This window comes from Apteryx mantelli, chromosome 2 (genome assembly GCF_036417845.1).
Source record: "Apteryx mantelli isolate bAptMan1 chromosome 2, bAptMan1.hap1, whole genome shotgun sequence".
NCBI lineage: Eukaryota > Metazoa > Chordata > Aves > Apterygiformes > Apterygidae > Apteryx > Apteryx mantelli.
Window position 1 is genome coordinate 72,852,968 of NC_089979.1, and position 19,351 is coordinate 72,872,318.

The 19,351-nt window shown below is 37.8% G+C and overlaps 2 protein-coding genes across 7 annotated transcripts in view; one reads left to right on the forward strand and one right to left on the reverse strand.

Annotated features, from left to right (window-relative positions):
- The window catches only part of DTNBP1 (dystrobrevin binding protein 1), a 74,241-nt gene extending 60,565 nt beyond the window's left edge, over nucleotides 1-13,676 (forward strand). For both annotated transcript variants that reach the window (XM_067290890.1, XM_067290891.1), the window contains exons 8-10: nucleotides 7,039-7,194; nucleotides 9,153-9,296; nucleotides 12,782-13,676. In XM_067290890.1, coding sequence (XP_067146991.1) covers nucleotides 7,039-7,194; nucleotides 9,153-9,296; nucleotides 12,782-13,032 — 551 coding nt within the window. In that variant the 3' untranslated portion in view covers nucleotides 13,033-13,676. The remainder of the gene's footprint in view (nucleotides 1-7,038; nucleotides 7,195-9,152; nucleotides 9,297-12,781) is intronic.
- Nucleotides 13,677-14,381: 705 nt separating this feature from the next.
- Nucleotides 14,382-19,351, reverse strand: part of JARID2 (jumonji and AT-rich interaction domain containing 2) — a 238,064-nt gene continuing 233,094 nt past the window's right edge. For all 5 annotated transcript variants that reach the window (XM_067290888.1, XM_067290885.1, XM_067290886.1 and 2 more), the window contains 2 exons: nucleotides 18,500-18,607; nucleotides 14,382-16,294 (listed from right to left, as the gene is read on the reverse strand). In XM_067290888.1, the coding sequence (XP_067146989.1) occupies nucleotides 16,118-16,294; nucleotides 18,500-18,607 (285 nt within the window). In that variant the 3' untranslated portion in view covers nucleotides 14,382-16,117. The remainder of the gene's footprint in view (nucleotides 16,295-18,499; nucleotides 18,608-19,351) is intronic.

The window sequence follows — 19,351 nt, forward strand, 5'->3', positions numbered from 1 at the left end:
ATGTTAAACTTATTTACATTTTAAAAACCTGATTCATGCATTTGCTGTTTGGTAGAGCATATTTTTAGTATCTTTTCAGTATAATAATTTCATGGTAGCCAGTTAAAGTTTGGAGTTCTGTGGAAACCTTTTCCTTAGTTGTTTTTCCTGTGGTGTTGGTTGGAAGCTGCTTTTTCCTCCAGGTGCTCTTTTAATAACTAGAATCTTGACATATGAAGGCAGTTATTTTCAGAAATTTATTCTGATATTTATTTAGGCTTATTCCAGATTTTTTCAAGGATCTCAAGTAAGCAATTTATTTATTTATTTATTTATTTATATATTTTTAAGAAAATTTCAAGGTAAGCCAAATTGTTGAACTTGCTTGTCAGGTAACTTAAAAAATAGTTTCTTTTCACTGGTGAAACCTCTGCTTTTCCTCTTGACTAGATTAATTCTGGGCTAATTAGTGCTTTCGTATTCTGATGAAGTCTATAAAAACACTAGTTACAAGTTCTCGAGGAATGCCTAGTCTTTGAAAAATGGATTAGTTCTGTAATTGAGATTCTTTCATGGAGAATGAATCTCATTTGCAATTATATATTTTTTTCCAACAGAGATGATTTTCTTTCATTTTGCCTCTCTCTTTGACTGTCAAATGAGTCAGGACTTAATTTTCTGGTTGTAATTATTTGAATAGCTATTTGAAAAAAAAAGTTTTTACTATGCAAAAAAGACTTAAATCAGAGTTTTACAACAGTTACATTTTTTGTAGTGTTGCTGGTTTTGTTTTCTCTCCTATTTGGATCAGAAAGACTGTACAACTAATTCATCTATCTGACTTTTTTTCAAGTTTGCCAATAGTCTTCTAGACCCGCTTCTCAGCAAAGCATAATGAAAGAATGCTCGGGTGAACTTTCTTCCTCATGTTATCAAAATGCTTTCTAAATTGCATCAAAAATAATTCAAACATTACTGAGACTAATTGCATTCTTTGAAGCACTCTCTGGTATCTTGTTTTGCTTTCTTAATTTCTACCAAAAGTGGGTAATTCAGGAGGCAGTTGTAAGTATAAATTACTAAATTGTTTTGTATTTAAGAAGCTTCTTGTCTGTCTTACATTATGCTTTTTTATGTCTTTATCATTCTGATTTTTGAAGGCTTTCAGTCATTTAGTGAACAGCCAACTTACTGCTAGGAATATAAGATTTTTGACAGTATGTCCCACACTATTCTTGCATCCAAGTTAGGATGTTGCAGCCTGGATGGGTGGACAACCAGATGGGTAAAAAGCTGCTTGGGCTTGGAGGGTAGTGGTTAATGGGTCATGCTGTAGCTAGAGGCTGGTAACAGGCTGAGCGCCGCAGGGCTCGATCCTGGGACCTCTTGTGTTCAACAGCTTTATCTGTGACTTGGAGGAGGTGACAAAGTGGTCGTTCCTAACGTTTGCAGCTGCTGCCAAATTGGGGCGGGACTAGTTGATACAGGGGGCAGGGCTGCTGCCCAGAGGGACCTAGAGAGGCCTGTGGGAACCTTATGAAATTCGGTAGGTACAAGAGCAAAGCCCCGCGCCTGGGCTGGAAGAACCCCCACAGCGGGACAATAGTGCTGACGGCTGGGAGCAGCTCTGCAGAAAAGGCCCCGGGGGGTGGTGGCAGCAGCGAGCACAGCAGGAGCCAGCAGCCTGTTCCTGGCAAGGAAGGTCAGAGCATCCACAGCAAGCAGACCAAGGGAAGAGGTTATCTCCCCTTCTCAGCACTTGTTAGAGCGCATCTAGATACTGGGTCCAGCTTGGGGCCCCCCCAGTATAGGAAAGATAACCTAGAGCATATTCAGTGGAGGGCCACTTAAAGCTCTGATATCTTTAGAAATAACAAAAATCCATCAGAAGAGTACTCGCTTACATTTTGTGGTCTACCTGAATGAGTCTACAAAAACCAGATGAACTGTAGAGGGGGAAAGAAGGGCACTTAGACTAAGCTCAGAGTTTCTTCCAGTTTTTGTATCAGTCTGTACCTCTCCCTCTGTAGAAAAGGATACCTGTAAACATAGCTGTTGTAAATGGACTAGAGAATAAAGGTTTTTGCACAATCCATGGTGTGCAGTCTATTAATCAGGAACTGTTTATTGTGATACTATGCATTGGAGGAACACTCTTGTATTAAAGCACAGCTTACGCGACAAAGTGAATGCTGGTTAAAATTGAGAATGCTGACTGCCAGTACTCCTCTCAGATAATTTGTGATTTGGCTTGTAGAGACTATTCGCAGTATTTATCAGTACACCCTGCCTGCAGTAAAGGTATTGTCTGTTTTTATTATATTTTCTTTTAGGTCACAGTTGTTTATTCCTAAGTTATTTTCAAGGATTTTTTGGGGGTAGCCACAATCTGCATATCCACACTGTCATATTTTATTTTAGTACAGTCGTTGTTATCACTTGGTTCAGCTTTTTTTAATGTAACTTCAGTTTCTTTTAAGATATCCTTAATAGAGTTGTTCAGTCATTAACTGGTTGCATTCAGAGCCTATTACAGCCACCTACCACATAATAAGACTTAAACATTAAGTCTGCTTGGTAGCAAATCTGTAAGCAAGATCTTAACTATACTTGTCCTAACAGGAAGTTGTTCACATAGCCTTTACATCACAGTTTACCCAAAAGATTAATTTTGAAGAGAAATTATTTACAAGCAGAGTGTGAGAACAGCACCACAAAAAGTATTTCCCACTGTCTTGAGTACTGCCTTAGGGATCTGAAAGGAGGAATTTTCTTTTTTTATATGAACTTGAGCCAGACAACTTTATTGATTCTAGCACATGAGAACTGTAAAGTAACATAATTAATTGAAAGAAAGTAAACCAACTGGATAGCAGTATGAAGACACCAAAAAGCCATCTTGGACAGCTTGACCTCTTTCACTTTCATGTTTTATCTTAAGAGACATATTAGCAATCTTGACCAGTGTTTCCAATTGCTGCTTTTACTGTAGCCAGTCTTCTAATTTGTTTTATTTGCGGTCTTACTTATTCACCAAATCTGCTGTTTGTAACTGGAGAATGTCTTAAAGTATAAAATGGTCACTTAGTTTGTTTGTTGGGTAGAACCTTTAGCGACTTGGGCAGAAATTTTAATCTGTAGGAAGTGTCGGTCAGTCAGGTGAATGATACCAGAACATGGTGTCCTTTATGCTTGAGGCGTGTGGTTATAAGCTATTGTAATTTGTTCCTTTGAAGTCTGAATTCTTCTAGTCTCTAATTCAAACACTAAGATATGACTATTTTTTTAATAGAGTTCATTTATAAATAAAAATATTTCATAAAGTCATTTAAGAAATAATCTGTCCTGAAGTCCTGGCTGTAATAAATTAATCCTGTAATAGGAGTACAGCATCTGGTTAGCACATGTTCTGAATGCAGAAAGATATCAGAAATGTAAACCAAGATATGAAAATATAGATGTTGTACAAAGTAATAATATTGGATTCCTAGTGTTCTCATGATTTCTAAGTGTGTGGCCTCCTGGCACAACCACATGGTGAACTTCTCCCAGAAAGAAGGCTGGAGGAGTCAGAAGGGAGTCTCCATAGGGAAAATCAGTGCAGTAAAGGCGATGCTCCAGGCACTGATGTTTTCCATTGACCTTTAAGAGCCCAGGGCAGTCTTTTGACTGGTATCGCTTCCCAGGGCCCATCGGCTTATGCAGGTAGTAGCTGAAGGAGCAGAAGCAGATGACAGCTAAAGCTTTAAGCTACTCTGTCATGCTGGGGTGTTTGGGGAAAAAGACGAGCCACCCCTGAAACTTCTGGATAAATCTTCACCTCATTTGAGGAGGTGAGACCACATGTGCCCAGACCCCGCTTCCGGCAAGGGTGACCAGTTCTGCGATCGAAGCAACTTCCATGCTTCAAAACGTGTGGTGTGGCTGCCAGAGCAGCTGCGTCAGATCCAAATGCAGACAGGCTGAGAGAAGCAACGCAAGGCTAGGGAGAGAGCATAGTTCAGCAGTGTGGGCAACTGAAGAAAATGAGCTTTTGCAAGTTTTGTGGAAGAGTGCTGTCTCTCTGCTTAGGCTCAGGAGGAGGCAGGCGTAAGTCGTACGGTGGCTACGAGGGAGACGAGCTGTGGGTTGCCCGTTGCGGTGGTGGCAGCGGGGCTGTTCCTGGGGATAGTGGAGAAGGCTGTACCTCAGAAATTGAGGTTCCAATTTTCCCTATGAATTTTGTCTACTTTTAGTTCTGTTCTCTTGAAAATCATTGCTGGTTTAGAATTGAAGCTAGCTTGTATCTGGGTTATCATGGCAATTCCTGTAAATCTACATCTGGTTGTGAATTAGCGTTTTCTTTGTAGTCCCTTTATTTCTGTGCGTGTAAATGTGATTGAGAAATACATGCATTTACTAATTCAAAGGTACAGTCTTATGGTGGAAGGAAAAATGCAGTAATATTCTAAGAAGCGTAGGTCAGGTCTCAGAGATGTCCGTATGAGTCCACGTATGTACCTGAGCAGTATATGACAGGATATGATCCACACTTCCGATTTTTCTCAGAACTCACTTAGTGCTGCCTCTGTTCAATGTTTTATAAACTCTTGTATAAAAGCTACACTTAGATTATGCAAAATGTAATTCTGAATAGCTTTGTAAAAGAAACGATACACCTTACCCTTGTTTTCTGTTTTCATGTTTACCCATTAGTTTCATATAGCCATCCTCAGTGTTACTGACAACAAACAGAAACCCCGAGCACAGCACTTTGCTTTTGCTTAGCCAAGCATTTTTTTATTGTATCTGGTAGAGTGCAAAATTACACAACAAGGTTTTTGATGTTAGTTCCCTGTAACTGAGCTTGGAGGACAGACATATTGCAACTCTTCAGTTAGAGTATTTTGAGTCTGATTAGAAGATGTCAGCACAGCACGTGACTATTAGCATTTAGCTTTGGCCAGTGACAATTTCAATAGTTAACAGGACATTTTAGGCAAAAGGGAAAAATACAGGGGTGAAGTCCTAAGAGAGAAGTCATATAAATTTCATGTGTTGCTTGGATGATACTATGTCTATTTTTAGGTTAAAAATACCCTGAACTACCAATATAGAGTGCAAAACTGTCAGAAAATATTATAGGAAAGACAGGAAATTACTGTAGTCAGTGAGAGCCGCTGGCTCGTATTATTACAATTGAATAGCATTTCTGCATCATACCCAGTGTTATTAATAATTGCTTATCATTCAGAATCATAGTAAAGGAGCTGCCCCAGGGAGTATAGAATTACTGTACACAACTGCATAATTGATAATAAAGATGTGTTGACTTAAAGGAAAATGCTTTCCTTGCTATAACAGGTGTTTTATTTCTGAAATTTGCTTTAAGAAAAAGGTTTCAGCTTATTTACTGATGGTTTAATGGATGTATGGTGTGTCAGTCCAATTTTACAGTTCCTTTCAGCAACTATCACAGCATGGTTGCTTCTCTATATGAACTATGACCATGACTATGACCTTGATGCAGGCTACAGAGTGAATTACTGCTCTCTCATGTTTTTGCCTGGTTTAGTAGAACATGTTTTGCATTTGGATAATAATCCCCATAAGTGGTAAATGCTTTTAATGAATTCTTTATTTTAAAATACCATTAATGTAGCATTTTCCCTGAAAGACTGATGTGTTGCTTGTTCTAGAAAAGCTAATGCCCTTTCAGCATTTATCCATATGGATGCCATATTCTAGCTGCATCTGTTTGATGTGTGAAAGCTTGGAATCTTTTTAGCCAGCAATATTTGGAGCTTCCCCTAATGGGCAGAACAGTCCGGACCAGCAGCTCTTCTCACCATCCTCCTCCCTCCTTTTCCCATCAACTGCTCAGCTAGCAAATTCTTTCTTATTATAAGCAGAGAGCTCATGAGATCAGTTTAGAAAAATAGACGGAGAACTCAGAGATCAATGTTTCCAATTTATATATACTCCTCCTAAAAAGCATTTCTTTCCTAAAGCATATTCTAATTGTGTTCTGGCTCAGGTTAGTACTTTAGTAGCTACCAGATCATTTTATTCTAGGAGATCTTATGATTCACAAAACATGCCAGTCCTTTTCCTCTGGTCAGCCAGTGACTCCTACAGCGCAAAGCTGGAGAGAGAGGATCTTCCAATGACAATTTCAGGGTAATACTTGTTTCAATGTAGAAGTAAAGAGGAACTCCTAGAGACCTATCATAGATATATTTAAGCAATTTTCGTTGTCAGTGTATGTCTGCACAGGCTATATAAGCTGGCCCTTTTTATTTAGTATCACATTAGTAATTCAGGGCAGTTGGCTCTGCTTCTTTGGTGTCAGTATCATCATCATCTGGCATATTCTTTGCTGTTGTATACAGAGAAGACCCTGTATATTGGTGTTAATGACTGTGTGGTGTTGCCTTTGAAAACAGTACCGTTTACCTACAATACTGATCATGCTGACGAAGGATGCCTTCACAGTTTCTGTGGATACATAGCTGCCCTACATCTAGAATCTTCTTTAAGATATTTTCCAGTCTATCTGAAGACCAAAAAAAATAGATTTATACAGGTGTATATATAAATATGTGGGGTAAATACATATATATACCCCCCCACATACATATATATGTTTTCTTTTGTATTGCTGATGGATTGTGGTATAAATGTGCTGCAATATTCAAATTAAAACCATTAATTTTGTGTGTATTATGTCTGCACAATAGCAAAAGCATCATAGCTTTTTTTTTCCAGCAGAATTCTGAAGTCCTGGTTATTGATAGGTAGTGCGTTCAGGTGTTTCAGTTTACTCGGTTCAGAAAATCTGCATCTTGCCTCAAGATAGATAGTTATGATATCACTTTAATGGTGTCTAATACAATACTCTTACCCTGTCAGTTCTAAAATATAGTTGCAAAGTGCAGAAGCCTCCTTTAACAACAGCCTGTTTTAACAGTCTGTAGTAACAGTCTGGCAGTATTGAACTTTTTCAGTAGCTTTAAAATTCTGAGAGTTAGGGGGATGTATACACAACATTTTGTTTGTTTGTTTCTGTTTTATGCTCAGCTGAGCTAGATGCTGAACATGCCCAGAAGGTTTTGGATATGGAGCACACCCAGCAGATGAAGCTGAAGGAACGTCAGAAGTTTTTTGAAGAAGCCTTCCAGCAGGACATGGAGCAATACCTTTCTACAGGATACTTACAAATAGCAGAGAGACGAGGCAAGTTTTAAAATACCCTCTGTGTAATCCACAAAAACCCCACTTAAACTCAGAGCGCATTGTTTAGGGGCCAGTCAGCAACAGCTTTAAGTGCTTACAGCTGAAGTATTGCAATGTCTAAATTTCTTGATCCTGCCTTCCTTGGTGGAATCCAAAACTCAGATAGACTTTTTAAACAACCTTTGGGTTCCAGGGGAGTTAGGCACCTTGGAAAATCAGTCAGACTCTCTGCTTGCTGTTTGAGGAGCTGCCTGAGAGAGATCAGTGGAAATGCAAAGCACTCAGGTACTGACTGGAACAGCACATTTCTATGCAGCTGAAGAGTGCATCCATATCTCTGAAGATATGGATGTAGGTGGCTGCTTCTGTCCACTAGAGTTGCAAAGCCTGGGATCATCACCTGACAGGAGATGCCTCTAAAAAAAATTTTTAAAGGTGCAGACAAAGCTCAGTGTTGTCTTTCAAAACAGTTTCCAGATAGCAGCTTTTTATATTGTCTATATAATATTCAGAGTATGTGATTACAACATGGGAGATCTAGAATTCAGCTCTCTCTTTATTATAAAATGATTCAAGACTGGCATCTCCCTACTGATTACAGGACAAGACTGCTGTAGACTGTAGACACTTCTATGTGGGTGGTATCCCATCTGTTGGACCAAAAAGAAGGGATTGTAGGACCAGAAAGCAAGCAAGCAGGAGGTTATGTCACACATGTAGGAGGGAAAAATGTAGGGAACCTGTCCATGCTCCAAGACCAGTTCTGCTGTCATTTGAAATGTTGCAACAGGGAACACAATCCAAGATTTCCATTTCTCTGCGTCAGTGCTATAAATACTAATCTGCAAGATGCTCTCGCTTTGTTTCTAGGACAATCTTATAGGAAGCAGCATATGTAAGTTTTGAAATCCTTTGCTCTGAGGAAGGAATTGAATTTGGGTCTCCCACTTTCTGTATATATGGTCCACTTATGCTTAAAGTGGGCAGTGTCACTGCTGCCACTTTACACATTGCTTTGTTAGAGAGATGGGTACATCATTTTCTAAACTTTGCAGAATAATACCGAACCTGCACAGATCATATTTTTTTTAAGAAAGATTTGAGCCTCCAGTATGTGTAAGAGAGAGAGCTGTAATATATTTGGAAAAAAAAATACAGTAAGATTATAGGATTTCACCTCAGTTCACATATGAAGGCTTTTAATAATGTGATTGTTAAACTTCTGTAAACTGTTAAACTGTTAATTATAATATTTGATATTACAAGTATAGCAACTGGACTTAAATCTGAGTACTTGTGTACCTGCTCTGTGTGTGTGCTTTTTTATTCAAGGAAGAAGATGCTCATGCAAGTATTTAATTTCCCTGTGAATTGTAGGTATTATACTAAAAATAATAAGTAGTTTGCTTGAGTAATTAATGTTGTGAAATCCCTAGGCTGGGAGAAGATATTGGACATCAGCCTAGGCTTTGCATCCTACTGTCACTTATTAGACAGATAGACTGAACAAAGAAAAAGAATGTTTGTTTTCTGAATTTTCATGTCCCTTGTATATGGACATTTAGCGAGTATGTGCTTAAATATGTTTCTTCTCTGTTAAAAAGACCTTTAGCTGAGGAAATTGGAAGAGCGTTGCAAAATGCAAAGTTTTTAACTTGGCCCCTGAGCCTCATCTTAGCATGTTTCTGATGGTATTGCAATATAAACGTTATTGCTAAATATGTCTTGTTTTACAAGAGCAGTGATGGTTATTAGTTTTGCCAAAAAAAGATTGCACAGGGGACTCTCGGCTTTGGGCTGAGATTGCTGCTAAGCAATTATCTGGTGTGGGTGTGCTCCTTCCATAGCTATTTTAATTCTAACCAATACACACAATTATAGTAGCTATTAAAGCTTTCATAGGTAATAACATCATGTAGCTGATTGTCAGTTTGCTCACTGCACTGTTTTTACTACAGAACCAATTGGAAGTATGTCTTCCATGGAAGTGAATGTGGACATGCTGGAACAGATGGACCTAATGGACATGTCTGACCAAGAAGCACTTGATGTCTTTTTAAACTCGGGAAGCGAGGACAATAATATGCTTTCTCCCATGCTGGGTATGATACTAGTAATGACAGTGTGCTTAGAGACAAAGTGATAAATAAATCACCAGAATTGCTTTTATTTGTAGTGGACGCTGTTATCTCACAAAACATTATACTTTACATAGATCGAATATTTTTCACTATCAGCTTTCAAAAGGTTAACATTTAGTTGCAGTACAGAATAGCTTGCTGCAAAGCTGCTTGATATTTATGGCCATGTGTCTTTTCCTATAGTCACTACAGCTTCATGTCATTTTTGCCATGATATGGATAGGCGATGTGTTATATATTGCGTTCTGGTGTAAGGGAAGAACCTGCTTCTCCAGATCTTTGATATAAAGTTGATATGGGATGTCTTAACAAACCAAACATCAACAAAAAGTTTGTTGTAGTTGGGTTTGTATTTTTAAGAATGCTGTCTTAGACTTTGTCTTGAATTTGGCATTTCTAAGTACATCTGGGCCAGTAGCATCATTTAAGATCTTCAATGAGATGTTCAGAAACCTGATTGAACGCAGCAGCCCATATCTAATATATGAAAACGTTCGGGAAGCTTAAAAGAGTGATTCTGATACTGCAGCTCTTTGTAGCCTTCTTACTGTAATGTTAGGTAACTTGGATTAAATTAATCTTAATGCAAAGTTTGTTTTATGTGTTGTGATGAACAAAATCAGATTTAGAATTTGGCAAGCTGCAGCATGATAAAGGATCTGCTCATGGCAGACAGTTAGTAATCCTGGATATTTTATGCGCCAGGGAATTGTTTTTTCTAAATTAAAAACTTATTTTAGTACTAAAATATCTTTTCCCAAACAGTCAAAATAATGAGTAGTGAAGAAACAAGACGCTTTAAATTCTATCCTTGATTTTGGGATATGTAAAGAAAAGTGAAGAATATCGTGGGGTAATTTTTGTTCTGCCCTATGTAAAGGTGACTGTTACCTGCTGTGAACATGAAAAACTTATGAAAAGTAGTCAATGCATACTTGACTACCAAGGTTTCTAATTTTTATTGCAAAAACTAAATTCAGATGCCTGGCTTTAGATAAGCATTTCATTCATGGCTGTTAAAGCTGATCATTGTTTGAGTGTGCAAGTTATTACAAAATCTAGGACTGTTTCCCCCTTGTTGGGTTTCTGGCAGATGTTGGACCAAGAGTTTTTGTTTCTCAGCTTCGTCTTTCAAAAACAGCATAACTGGACTATTTAAGGAAGTATAGAAACTATTAAATGCAGTTGATTTTTTTAAAAAATGTTAGCTTTTAGAAGAGCTATATTCTTTTGTACTGTAATCTATACATACACTGTAATATTTATATTTGTGTATAGATTTTATATTACATATTTTTATATTTATATTTTAATACATATATATGTATATATGCACACACTGTAATATAATATGCTAGTGCTGTAAAGTTCTCACACTTCAATCTTAACAAAGAGGTTGGATAGGCTTGCAGCAAGACTGACTTCTCTACAGATGGTACTACTATAGTGTTATGGTGTTGTGAATCTTATTTTTGTGGTTCCAGATGATTCATTTCACTCTGACTTAGAAAGGACTTTTGTGCTTACTTAAAGGACCTTGCATCCTAGTATCAAGTCAGATAAACACTAGTCTTCATTCTCAGAAAAGTGAGATGATTTAAACATAACTCTTCATTTTGCTGTCAGTGGAGAACTGGGTTTGTCAGGGAGAGGTTTGTTTCATAATTTTACTGAACACCACACAATGCAGGTAAGTTATTTTAGTAACTGGTAAAAATAAAAATAAGCTCAAATTTGTCTTACTATAAATTTTGCTAGTTTTGGGGCATTGGTTTTGCAACTTTTCACTACAGTCTGTAAGTTATCCTGAAAAGTTTCTGTGCCTGTGCCTCTCCAGAACACTCCTCCTTTGTGCGTTCTGTTGTGTAAGTTAATGTATGTGTGCTGGTGTGCACAGCATAAAGATAGATGTCTTTTAAAACTGTCTGTGTTCTGATAGTATCTTCGTAATATCACTTGTGTTCAGTGTATTCACATATTACATGAGGAAGCAACTTAACAGACCTGCTAGACATCCTAGACTGACACAGTATGCTGGAGTGGCAGGGTGTTTTCAGTCCAGACAGGTTGATCAGCTCTCAGACTTTTGAATGTTGTACTGTGTCTTTATGGACTTCTGTTTAAACTGGAGCCATGCTGAACGCGCACATCCCTGTGGAGTTCCTGTCTCCAACAGAGGCTAAGGCAGTGTCACATACAGGGCTACTTGCTGTCCAAGTTTAAGTCCAGAATAGCCTGTTTGGGTCAAGAAATGTGCCTGAGCAACATCTAGCATACCTTACAGTGTCTAGTACAACAAGCTCCTGTTGCCCCCAAATGCTACTGTTAACTATTTTCTTGTTAAAAAATCAACACTGGGATGCTTGATAAGACCATGAGGACAAGTCTTTGGGCAATGTATTGTCAACTGCTCCAAAGCCAACCTTAGCAGAGGCAAGGCACAGTGATCAGCTCATTTCCACCTGTCCCTCTTGAAAACTTTTTTTTTTTTTTAATAATAAATTCTTATAAAATCCCACGGGATTTTTAAGAGCATTTTCTCACTAAGGTTACTCAGTACCAAAGTCAGGTACCCCAACTATGGAGAAATACTTGCCAGGCCTAGCAGATAAGTAATAAAAGAGCCTTCTTTGGCAGATCACATAGAAAGAGAGTTTAGATGTCCCCATTTTCCCTTCTTATTTACTGCCAGGAAGTGTCCAGGGAAGAGGCTCTAAGAGAACCTTGAAATCTGACCGGTTAAACTGCAAACACCCTTGCACTGAATTTGCTTAGGAAAAAATATCTTTTTGAGTAGGACAGGGCAGAAGCGCGGTCTTAAAAATCCCATTCCTGTGCACTTCAGCTATGATACGGCTTTACCAAAGGAATTCTTTGACACTGCGGGCAAAGTTTTGTTTTGTTTTGCTTCTGCATCTTCATTCTCAGTCAAAACTGGAGATTACAAATCTTGCCCATCTTCCAGTTAAATTTTTAAATTTCAGTCAGGTTAATTCATGTCCTTCTGTTGGACAAAGCTTGTTTGGAGGATTTTTCTATTGGTGATGATTCTCAGCACATGCTGAATAGACTTTATCAAAAGTCACTGTTAGGAGGATTAAATGGTCTTGGCTAATAGGCAAACTAGACATCAGCTATGACTCTTAGCAGAATCAGGACTTAATACTTCTGCAGTCTTAGCTTATTTGATCTCAAGTATTAGAAATACTAGAAGGAGAGAGAGACGTACAATCAGAACCAGACTAAAGCAATCCTGTAGCCTAAATTGGCTTGCAAAAAGCCAATAGGCAGCTTTGTGTTTTGTTTTGTTACAGGATTTTGCAAAAGCAGCAAAGCAGCCTGAATGCAACTCATGAACCAAATTTGAGCTCACTTAATGTACTGACTTACCAATTCATTTGCTGATCCACAGCTTGATTTTTTTTTTGTCTTTTTCCAACTCTAAGGGCCAGACTCCAACACCTATGTGAATGAGATAAGTCTTCAGGTTCCAAGCCAGTCCGAATTACGACAGAAACTGTCTTCACTGTCATCAACCTGTACTGATTCTGCCAGCCAAGATGCAAGTGAAGGAGAGTCCCCAGTTATTCAGTCTGATGAAGAGGAAGTTCAAGTGGACACTGCTCTTGCTGCTGTAACTACTGAAAGAAAGGGTGCTTCAGATGTCAGTGATGAAAGTGACTCTCAAACTATTTGAATCTTAATACCATATCCTTTAAGAATGACTTTTGAATGAATGAACAGGTGAATGAAGAGCTTGTCTGTGTAACAATTTGCTAACCAGTCATAACAGCCAGATCTTTTTACTAGTAATACAGCATTTTTACAAGATTGCCAGTCATGTGGAGGTTGGTTTTTAAAAAATTGCCTAAAGCACACACACTTTAACAGTAGTCTCGGGGCTCAGGGGAGTAGTACAACTTCTGTATATACTATGTATAAAAGAATTAAAGGGGGAAGATAAGTTTCTTTGAGCACTAACGTTTAAATGACTGATTGGAAATATTTAGAGTTGATGTATAGTACTGAACTCAAATTGTTCCTTGCATGTTTTCAGCAGCTACAATTGAAGATTCAGGCTCCAACCAAAATGAAAAGTTACTTCTACTCTTTACTATCTACTGTCTGCCTACTACCTTTGTCTACTAATGCAGCAGTGTCTACTCTCTCACACTTCTTATTCAGGACCAACTTAGTTATCATAGGTGTTAAGGAAAAAACTAAGAAATTGAAAAGGAGGAGAGATATATATTGAAATGTTATGCTCCTCGTCGAGCAGATATCTTAGCATTGTATAAACTTACTCCTCTCTTGAGATGAAATAAAGTATTTCTATCCCAACCATGTCTTTTACTTGATTACCCAAATATTTTCTCCATGACAGTGAACAGAGGAGACTAATTCAGCAATTAGAAAAACGGATTATTTATATTGAGCACCAGTGTAATTTACTACTTCCACAGTAACTTGTTTTTGATGACACTGATGCAAGCCAGCAATTTAAGGGAAATAAACCTGAATAACATAGCAATTAAGTGCATACATTTTACAAAATTTAGAATTGATAGTCATCATCTTACCTCCCATAGTTTTTTTCTGCAGTTACTTTCTTGCTTCTAAAATATTGAGGTCTGAACCTAACACCTGTTTCTTGTCGAGTCTTGCACTCTATTTGCAGGGATCTGCTCTACCTCAAGAAGTCTTCTGGCTCCTGCTCTTCATGCACTGAGGAAAGGAATGTAATCAGAAACAGCGTAAGTAAAAGGATGAGTTGTGATGTAGATCCCTTCCAAAGACCTGCCCTGACAAAATTAATGGGTGAGAATGAGGTCTCTCCTGCTGCTAGCCAGGTGGGAAGTGGCCAGTTTCCTTAAGGATACACTGTATCTCCTGTTATCTGACAGTTTCCTGACCTCACTTTGGGAAATGAAAGCTAGGAGCCTACCTACAATTATGTATTTACTATTTAACAATGCGTTTGTTGAAAGAAATCTTTCTTGAAAGAGTTTACTTTACTCACTTGCTTTCCAGAAGACAGACAAAATGTCCAAAAAAGTTTTGTTTTTTTATTAAACCTTGTAGTACAAACCTGGAAAGTAAACAAAAAACTGGCAATAAACAACATGAAGTCTTTCCTTACAAGGAAAGAGAGCAGAGCAGCGCTAATAAATTAAATGTCAAACTGTAAGCCATAGTCAGAAGTTTACTGTCAAGAGGGAAAAGTACACAGCAAGGCCATAAAAACCAGACAACCACATTTGAAAACACTTGACTCTGTTTATGTTATTGTTAAATATTCCAAAACAGTTCAGTCTTCTGCAAACAACAACCAACAAACTGTATTATAGGACTTTCCTGACAGTCACCACTGGCAAGCTCAGTGCAATATGGGTAGCTACGGTATTGTTGAATTCAATTACGAAACAAAACAGTTTGTGAAAACATTTTCCCTTTTTTATTCCACACATACTGTACACACAACCAGAAAAGGGCAACAGCTACTCCATTATTATTTTTTGTTGTTGTTCAGTGATGTAAGCAGCACTTATAAATGTTACAAGAAAAACCCTGTAAGCATCCAATCCAACCGATGAAGAAAGTGAAACGTAAGGCTTTTCTTCATCTTGTCTCTTCGCCATCCCTCCCCCCCCACCCCAAGAAAAGGCTCAAGTATTTAAAAAAATTTACAGGCATATGTACAAAAGGTGTGATTTTTTTTTTGTTGTTACAACATGAAGAGAAAAATAGACAAGATGAAAGCAAATGCATTTTCACATTCAAAAGAAAAATGCAGACCTGCTAGTGGCTCTAAAAGTGATCATATAATGAAACAAATTCAAAACAAAAATTAATGCTCAACTGTGTAAGGTGTGAAAAACAGCAGTGGAATGGAAATGGAATGTTAGAAAGATTGCACGTCTATGACAAAGAAGCACTTATGGCTTCAATCACTTTTTTTTTCTTTTTTTTTTTTTTTTAAAGGATGCTATTGAAGGGTTTTTGATAAAGTAGCCAACAGCACCAAAAAATAACAGAATGGATTTCCTAATGAAATCAGGCACAGTTTTCCCTCACATGACTCCTCAAGGCAGGCAGTCTTTTTTCCTTCTCTTTTTTTATTTTTATTTTTTATTTTTTCCCCCTCAAAACAGATGCATAGTGATGTGCTGGTAAAAGAGAACATACTCCAAATCTCCTCCTTTTGCCTACAGTTAGGAAACAAAGTCCAGCTTCAGCTGCCATAACCTCCCAAAGAAAGTGTGTATTCTCCAATTTAAAAAATTACAAAACTCATCTTGCCGTGACAGAATAAAAGACAGCCAAAGTAAAGCAATTTCTTTCAAGTTTTGTCTCCGATCCCTTTTCACTCTAGAAAAATCTGCTCGCATGACTGGAGAACAAATTATAAAACACATCAAACTTTAACCTATTCAAAAATGGGTTAAAAGCCTTTTTTCACAGTTACCAAAAAGGCTTTTTATTTTTTTTCAGCCAAAGGGACAATACAAATTAATATTTTATCAGCCCCTTGCCGGTTTTAAAACAGTGAACATACGGCAGTTTAAAAAAATCTGACTGCTGTATCTATCTATCCTAAGTACAAAAAAAAATTCGACAGTTTAATGCTAAAACAAAATTAGTTCTCTAAAACCAGAAGAAAATCTTCTTTAGAGCTAGTGCAAAGACAGCTTGTATTCTACAGCAAGTACTCCAAACTATGGTATAATAATTACAAAAAATATATATAAATCGACAAAATGAGAGTGTTGGCATCTTCAGGATTAACTTGAAGCACTTTTGGATGAACTGGAGGATGAAAGCCTAGATGATGGCACGTCAACTGTCGCTCTCTTACGAGGTCCTCTTTTTGGTGTAGGCTTGCTGATACAGTTCTCAATGCTGCCATTTTTACCAGATACTTTTCCACAGATTTGATTGACTAGACTGATTATTTGTTCCTGTTCAGGAAGTGGAAAAAACAAAACACAAATTAGCATCTTCTCTTTTTCCAGTTGCTTCTGGTACACATAGAAGTAGTGCTGCCTTGTGGACTGAAAGCACCAAACTGGAAAAGAAAATCTACTTATTTCTAAACTATGCAGAAGCTTGGCTTATATACTACTATTTCACAACCTAGATTTTGGTAATAATTACTATGCAGTATTCTGAATAACTACCCTTGCTGAAGCTTCCCCCCTTCCAACTTAAAAGACAGTATCCAGCTACAGAACTAGAACAGCCTAAGCTCTGGCCACTGAGTTTTTAGAGAACTGGACAAGAATAAAGAAGCAGGGCTGCAAGGCTACTTCAGTAGGGTCAGAAATTTTCTTCAGACACAATGTAAAACCCACTACTGAACAATGTAATAAATGCTGTACTTTAAATCTAAGGTAAGACTGCTTATCACTTACTATTTACTAAATATTTCTTTAAAATTTAGGGAAAAGAGCCTGCATTTTCTTTGTAAGATTGTTGTCATTGGTTATGGGATGCTACTTTGGTTTACTGCCTTTTAGGATCTCTGGGTGTCCCAACTGCTCGGACCCAGTGCATAGTGAGAGCCTTGCCTGCTGCTACTCAGAAAAAGGGCTACAAGTCCATGGCACTGGGATGAGCAAGAGACAAAAGTCCTTGAACTGCATACCAAAGTGTCTTGGCTACATTACTGCTTCTACGCATTTCACTACATTAAGTGATTTGCTGAAGTTTGGGGTGTGTGAAATTTTTTTGAACTGTCTGTACTGTCCTGTTAAGAAATTTGAGAAGTTATTTTTGTGCAAAGTTGAAACAATCTTTTAATTAAATATATCTAACAACAGTTAAATATATCTAACAGATGGCATTTGACATGCAGATCATATCTCTGTTATTCACAGCCCTCCAAAAAAAACAACCCCAAACCTGTAACAACCATCAGGCATACATTTAGTATCTTTCAGATGTAGAAACTTAATGATAGCTTTTTCATTTGGAAAAAAAAAAAATACAGTAATTGAAGGAGAGGGTTTTTTGCCTTTCTCAGTGCTGCCTAAATCATCCACTTTGTAATTATGAAAGCTAGCAAAAGTAATTATTGTATGTGATTCTGGGGAAGAGACTATCTTTGAAAACCTCAACAGAATTAACAGTTCTGAGCAAACACAGGAAATAAATAGGGGCTGAATAATCTCAAGAATAAAAGAAACATTAAAATTTCTGAGGAATCTCCTGAAACTCTTCTGTGTTTATCACATTACAAAGTCTGTCTCATCTGTCTGGCCTTCCTAGACTGTGTCTGTTGGTAACCTACAGTATCCGATACTAGAACAGAGTCTGCAAGTAAAAACAAACAAAATCACAATGGCAAGATCTTACCCAGACTTAGTCTGACCATTTTGTTTTTTCCATACCTCTATGCTGATGCATTAGAAGCTGTGGAGACATCTGTTTCAAAATGTGACCAGTCCAGTACTGATCATAAAGAGCTGCTTTTGTAAATTCTTTCACTGCTTCACTATGCACAGCTTGGACTAACAGTAAAAGGCTCCCTTGTTCCCCATCCCCATCTTCCCCTTTATCTCTGTTGCATCCCATGGTGGTTTCCACAGATCAGGAGCTAACTAGAGACGTAAAGCACATCATTACTTGACTGTACTGCAATGTAGCATTAGCCCAGAATCCCAGGCCATTCTTAAATCACCAATGTGAGCTCTTTGCTGATTATAATATTCTCATATTTGCTTCAAGTCATTACGGGACCTCACATCTATAAGAAGTACTCTACAAGAAGTACTACTACTCTACCCTAAAGTAGTTTCAGGCTGGACTGGAGTATGTCAGAGTGTACTTTCAGTTAGCAAGAGACACAAGTTATCACAAAGCATAGAAGTTACCATAAATCGACCAGCCAAAGCACATCATGATTTACAGCAGTCCAGAGCATTAAATGGCTTCTCTGTTTTGTAACACCTAATCATGCAGTTTATGATAATCTAAGTGGAAGAAAGGGAGAGGGAAATAATAGGATGTCAAAGCTGAAACCTGCAACATAAAGGACCTTCTTCCCACACCAAAAAAGAGAAAACAATCTCCTGAGGTCCTGGGTGGCCAAAAGAAGCGCAAAGTCTAGCCCCAAGTTTTCAACGTCAAAGCTAACTAGCATCACAAAGCTGTGTTATACAGACCTCATCATAACGATACATCATTTTCAGTCCCCGACAAGACTTCTGTTTTTCCACATGCCGCAGGGCACACTCCAAGCAGAAGACAACATTTTCATTCTCCTGTACAACCTATCAAAAACACAGAGGAAAAAATGTTCAGTAAGCTCCAAATTAGAGTTCTGTGTTAGGCACACTATTTCCCACTGTGATGTGTAAATTATTACACTTGTATTTCACTACAGTTTAGTGGAAGGAGGAGTAAGCAAGAAGCAGTATGCATTGTGTGATATGATCCAGAACGGGTTAAGAAGCAGAAAGTGCATGTCCCTTTTTGAATGCTAATGCTGGCAAACAGTGATTGATTAATGAAAAAAACCCACCAGAAGTAATGAGGAATAAATCCAAATAATGATATATGTATAAAGCTTTACTGGTATGTAACATAGCTAAAGATTTCTTGAAAGCAGCAGTTTACTTTACATGCTGTCTTGAAATAAGGATAAAAGCAGAAGCTCAGCCACAGGATTCCTTAGCTACTGTCTCATTCAGTAGAGGTCATATTTGCTCATTTAGGTAGATGCCAAACCTACAAGTTCAGCCTGGGAGTTGACAAACAAGTTGACTTTTTGCCCCTCATTACTGTTAAGGTTGACAAGGAAAAATTCTTCCTTTGATTACATTTACACATCATTGTTTACAGAGCCAGTTGACCAGAATTAGTATTAAAAAAAATTTTTTTTCATTTTAACGTTAGTTCAGGTTAATGCTGCTTAAACATATCTTAGCTGCTCAGTAGTCTAAAGACTAGTCTAAACTCAGCATATTCTAGCCTAGGGAGGAAAACAGCTCCATTTCGTTAATGGGAACACTGTA